This window comes from Schistocerca gregaria, chromosome 11 (genome assembly GCF_023897955.1).
Source record: "Schistocerca gregaria isolate iqSchGreg1 chromosome 11, iqSchGreg1.2, whole genome shotgun sequence".
Lineage (NCBI taxonomy): Eukaryota > Metazoa > Arthropoda > Insecta > Orthoptera > Acrididae > Schistocerca > Schistocerca gregaria.
Genome location: NC_064930.1, coordinates 143,787,639 through 143,793,638, shown reverse-complemented (window position 1 = coordinate 143,793,638; position 6,000 = coordinate 143,787,639). Strand labels below are relative to the sequence as shown.

The 6,000-nt window shown below is 44.0% G+C and overlaps 1 protein-coding gene across 7 annotated transcripts in view; it reads right to left on the bottom strand.

The window, feature by feature from the left end:
* Nucleotides 1–3,614: 3,614 nt before the first annotated feature.
* The window catches only part of LOC126295263 (Golgi integral membrane protein 4-like), a 128,735-nt gene continuing 126,349 nt past the window's right edge, over nt 3,615–6,000 (bottom strand). For 6 of the 7 annotated variants that reach the window (XM_049987675.1, XM_049987674.1, XM_049987678.1 and 3 more), the window contains one exon: nt 3,615–4,715. In XM_049987675.1, the coding sequence (XP_049843632.1) occupies nt 4,540–4,715 (176 nt within the window). In that variant the 3' untranslated portion in view covers nt 3,615–4,539. The remainder of the gene's footprint in view (nt 4,716–6,000) is intronic. The other variant, XM_049987677.1, reaches the window with a different exon arrangement.

Below are 6,000 nucleotides of genomic sequence, written 5' to 3'. Positions count from 1 at the left end.
AAGGAAGGTTTATTCTCCAGTACCCGAGTGTGTAGCATGGAAGTCTTCTAATCGCGAAGTCAATAGTTTAAATCTGATTAACAGCACTGTACGTTTTCTTTTATTTGAACTCCACATTTATTATCAAACGCAACCCTCTAAGATAGCTGTGCACGTTAGAGCACCTCATCTGGTACGGGGAGGTGTTTCAGCCCAGGAAGGAGTCCACCGGCCGGACTGACGGGTGAGGGTCGGCGAGTCCGGCTGGCCAAATCTGGTTTTTAGGCCGTTTGCAACCCCCGTAGGATACTGGCCCAGTATCCGCGTAGCTCCTCAGCTACGCAATTTGCAAACATTTAGAAGACTTTTGCTCACTTTCACACGAATAACTACACACAGACAGATGAGGAACACATATTACATCAAGGGGGTAACGGGGTAGTGACAAGAATGTCATCTGGCCACCCGTGATAGCGACCATGCCAAATCCTTTAATAGCCGGGTCGATCCTCTGCCGCCTGAGACAGACGCGAGAAAAAGATGAAGAAAAACAAGATTTATCATCGAATGGAAATGTTAAGTAACAAATAGTCAGTCATAATTTGCTAACAAAAGTAATGTACTTTCATTATTAATTACTGACCATAGGAAAATAAATTAGAGATTCATAGACGTATGTGAAATGCCCTACGGTTAAATGAGTATTTCAAATCTGTCTACCAAACTTCAATTTATTTTTCTGTTACCAGTATTTCTGGCCAATTAACGTAGTCTCTGATAGCATGTATGTCTTCTAATTGTGAAGCTGCTAGTTTGAATCTGATTAGTACCATTGCCTTTTTCCTTTTTTTAAATACTATATTTATTAACAATTTGAAATATTAATTGAGAAATACTGAATCAGTGAAACATCAAATAGGAAATAAAATACAACTGTCGTGAATATTTGTCATTTCATACGATCAGAAATTAACATCAAATTTGTTCATTTATTAAAAAGTATGATTCTTTATTTCTTAATATTTCCAACTGTCAATAAACAGTGAATTTACAAAATAAAAAGCAGTGGTACTAATCAGATTCAAACCGGCCCCTTCACAATCAGGAGATATACAAATTACCAGAAGCTACATTAATTAGCTAGAAATTCACGGTCCAGTCACACTAATGCGACTACAGCCTACGCTCGATATTAACGTGCAATAACCAGTCGGAGACAGCAGGCGGCAGCACAGGAAAATAGTACAGTCATTGTCGTCACGCAGAAACAGAGCAACGTATCTCTGCCATCCAAAAGAACACGACTATTGGCTTTCAGGCCGAGGGTGGGAGCATTTCCAAAATGGCTAAGTACGTGAACTGTTCGCATACCGTTGCGGTTAAAGTATACCGAGTGAAGCAAAACTCGTGCTGACCGCAACCGGCACCAAAGAAGGTGTGGTCCGCCGTGGGCCACAGATGATGGGGGCGTTACAAAGTTGCAGAAATGTGTACAAGTGAACGGACATACAACTGTCGAGAAATTGTGAAATTTAAAATTTTCCCGGCAAACTGAATATTCAAAAAGATTTCGGGCTTGCAGCCGGTCGTCATTAGCTTCCGTCCACGATATTTTGACTGGACAACTGCCAGCAATCCTCAGGTGAGCCATTGAAGACAGTGACAAATGGAGTATGACAAGACAACAATTTTGGCCACAGCAACATCCTTTTGGGACTCTGTTATAAAAGAATCAGTGGAAATTCGCATGACAGACAATCTTATCAACTGTGACAATGGCTACCAGCTAGATAATGCGTGGAACCCCGTCATCTCTAAGATCTGCTCGAGATGAAGACGTCAGAGTAATCCGATGGCTGCGGCAATTGAGATAGCCGAAGACAGCCAAGTTCTGCAGTTCCACCAGCGAGGACACTGCTGGCGGACGGTGTATTTGTCTGTCCATACGATTTTGACGCATGCACGCTGCACGCTATATATTATGGAACGGAGGCCGTCTTCGTCAGTCTTCGATTGCTCACCTGAGGATGGCTGGCAGTTGTCCTGTCGAAATATCCAGGTTGGGAGCTAACGATGACCGGCTGCAAGCCCGAAATCTTTTTGAATATATGTCGAGGAACTGACTGCCCAGATGAACTGAAGGGCTACCGACAGTATCTCCTCGGTGACCGTTCCCCGTTAGCACTGGATGCCCAATGCGTGGCGACAGGTAGTCTTTTCAGATGAATCACTTTTTACGCTCCAACAGACATATGGCCGTAAGCATATACAGAGTGAAATGTCCGAACGCAAATACCGAGCGACAATCGTCTGGAGGGTCGGGCCAGAGGATGCAGTATTAGTGTCTGGAGAATGTTTTCGTGGCACAACGGTTTGACACAAGTGCCCACCTAACCTTGTCACCGTTACGAGCACTTTGGGTTTCCTCAGCACGACGGCATCGACCGGCAGGACAATGCGGCGCGTCACACAGCTCGCAGTGGACCTACCTGATTGAAAAAGGGCAACGAGACGAGTTTACCGCACTCCCGTGGCCACCAAACTCCCAACTGACAACTTGTGGGAGTACCTCACTCGGGCTGTTCACGCCAACAGCTGGACACGGCATGCCTGCACATCCCTGCAGTACCTTCCAGAACCTGACTGACTTTTTTTCCTGCAAGTGTCGCAGTCGACTTTACAGGTGGTCACATTAGTGTAAGTAGACAGTGCATTTTATACTAGACTGGGCTCAAAATCTTATACTCTCCAAAGTTAATTTTTTTCAATTGTTTTGAGAGTTGCATCATACTGCTTTATGAAATTGATGTTCAAACACTCAGCTTCAATTCTAGTAAGTATGGAAAAAATCTAAGAGGACCAGTGCATAATGTTCCCATTGTTTATGATTTTCCCACAAAGTCGTCAAATTTTTTGAACCCCTCATTCAGTAAGTGATAAAGTAGTTCGTGATCAATCGAGAGCACCACCTACAATTACTTTCACCCATTGGAAAGCCTGCCAGTAAAGAGTACCTTTACTCTAAGTACCTACAGCTTCGATCAGATAAGTTATAGTGATAAGCTGGAGCAACAATAAGTGAAATAAGTAGCAAAAGCAGTATTTGCAATGGAATTCTGTACAATTCTGAGGGTTCTTTAGGAAGACACACGAGAGAGCGACAAGAAATATTCCAAGTTGCACAAAACACAGGAGAGTTATGGGTGAACAGGATTTGAGGTAATATTGCTTAGCAGCACATACAGTCAGAAGAACTGATTGTCATCGTAGCCACTCGCCTGAGTAAAGAACCGAGACCTTGAAGATCCCACTAGAGTGCAAAACCCATTACGATGGTCCCTCTTCAGAAGACGGTAACAGAAGTCGGAACCTATTTTTGTTAATGTCAGTGGCACAGAGGTAAGATTCTGTGCACAGGTGCAACTCAAATATGTTTGTCTGACCGGTACACAAGAGCTCGAAGTCTCAAAAAGTTAGCCGAAACGTTATCCCTGTAACAAGAAAACAGTTTAGAGTAGAAATGTAAGTAACCCAGGGAAGAAGGTACGTAATAAAAACATCTGCCCAGGACACACACCAATATTAATGGCTTGCTTACTCCCATTTGCACAACTCAAAGACTCAATAAGGGCTAGTTTCCGTGCTCAAATCCTTTAATTTGCTCAGAATTGTGAAATGTTTGACACAAACTTATAAGCTATAAGACACAAAAATTGTAGATGTGTCAAAAAAAAGTATAAAATGAAAAATAGTGTCATCTGTCGCTGCCCCTTTTGTTGTTTTCTTAAGAGAATGAAACACGTACAGATGGAGGATTCTGTTAAAAATTAGGGTCTTCCGTGCTGGATTAACAAGAAATTCACTTGATATGTGAGATCACTGAAATACCAGCTGCAGAATGGACAGGAACACCCACAGATAATTACTTCTATATTGGCACTTCTTTCCAGCGTCGCTCGCCAACACAGATGAAACGATTCAGCTCCGATGCTGACAGTGACAGTATCCTCCACGAAGGCTCCTCAGTGTTACAGCCGCACCACTTCCGGCTCGAGCCTTCGAATCCGACTCGAGCCTTCGAACACGTCCTTCACCGTGTTTCTCAGGTGGTGAGGATGCCGAATACACAAGGAAAGATCCGGTCTCGGTTCGAGCGTGACCCAGCTCAGACACCGAGAAAATTTTATAACAAAGCGAAAGAAACCACTCGAGTACAAAAGCGCGACTTGTGAGACACCTCACAACCCGTCAGAGGCTAACTAGGGAGCAGCGTGGAGTCCATCTGCCACCGTTCCCACCGTCACCTGCGGGAGGGTCGGCTAGCCGTACCGAACCTCTCCCGGCACAATCTGCACTGTGACAAAACTCTTTCTCGGAAAATAGAAGAACTGATTTTACACAGAATCGATTTCACGGTTCTCGTTACACAGACCAGTTACACACAACCAGCTTAACACACGGAACAGTTCTATAAAAATATTCAGAAACTCATTTCACACTCTCGAGGCTAGCAGTCAGAAACACGAAGACGTCCTCCGTCACCTCCACAGTCGCAGTCGCCTACTTCTTCGGGTTGACCATTACGGAGTCGCGGGGTCCCACGGGCAGCGGCGGCTCGCGCACGCCGCCGCCGGCCGCCCCCGCGGGCTGCGCCCCCGCTCGCCCCGCGCCGCCCCTCGCGCCCTGTCGCTGCTGGGCACCCTCGTTGTAGTCGATGTGGTCCATGTCGTCATCTTCTGAAACGGAAATATTTTTGTTTCGTTTCCTGCTCTCGAACGAGAAGCCGGCAGCTGTCACTTAAACGCCAGATTCTCTCATATATTATATAAGCACAGTTCTCAGCTGCAGTACCATTCTGCAGAGAGTGGGTGCAAAATATTTGGCCACAATATTAAAACTACAGAAAGGGGCTGAAAAAATAATCAGGGCAGTTTAACAAAATTGCTCAAAGACTCGGGGATTCCGACTGCACCGTCTGTGTACTTCTATCAATCTATTACTCTAACAACCGTATTTGCTATCGTGGAAGAAAAACCAGGTGTAATTAATGCATACAAGAAAAAGTATTAAACAATGTTTTTTTACTATGGAATCAGACAGTACAATAAATTTTCTTACACAAAAGAGGTGATGAAAACCAACACATTTAAAAAGACAGTTAAAGCATACCTGGTACATACTACATAAAGTAGGCAGTGCCCAACAATCAGTGTTCCCTTCTCACCCTGTACGGTAACTCTCCCCTCAACGCAGTTCTGGGTGACTTTCCCAATATCTACCCTTTTTCTAGACCTCTGCAGTCCTTTTCCTACATTCCTTCCCCTACAACCCTTCTGCATGAAGAAGAGCCGCTGGCTCCAAAAGCTTGCCAAATACATCCATCTATAACATGCATGTTCTGCTGCCACTTGGTGAGTAGACTTTTTACCTATCCAATTGAATAATTTTGTGAATAACTGATTGTTTTCATTGTTAAATTAGTGGTTGGCAAAAAATGGAAGGCAAAACAAATTTAGTAAAAAGAAATTGCCATGTGCAGAGCTCATGTAGCACGCATTTCTGCCATTAGGCGTGTATCACACAGCTCACTGCCAGTTCAGTGTCGCTGTGTTGTCAAACCGGCTCATTCTGTTCACCCACAGTAATTCTTTTTGCTAGCGTCATGTTGTCCTTGTTTCATTTTTTATGGTAGCAAGTGTAGGTGAACAACCTGTAGCTGTGAAATTTTATTCTCTACTAGGTAAAAATGCTGCTGAGACTGGTTTAATATGGAAAACAGCTTACCGAGATGACGCTATTGGGAAAAATTCAAGTGTACGACTGGTTTGCTCGATTTAAAAATGGAAACATGTCGATTGGTGACAAACCTCGTTCTGTACATCCGTCAACTGCCCAAATCGACGAAAATATTGAAAAACTTCAAGGGCTCGTGCTCACAGACTGTCGACATAACTGATCAACTGTCAGAGATTAGTGGTTGTCTTGGAGTTTAGTTCAACGAATTTTAATGGAAGATTCGGA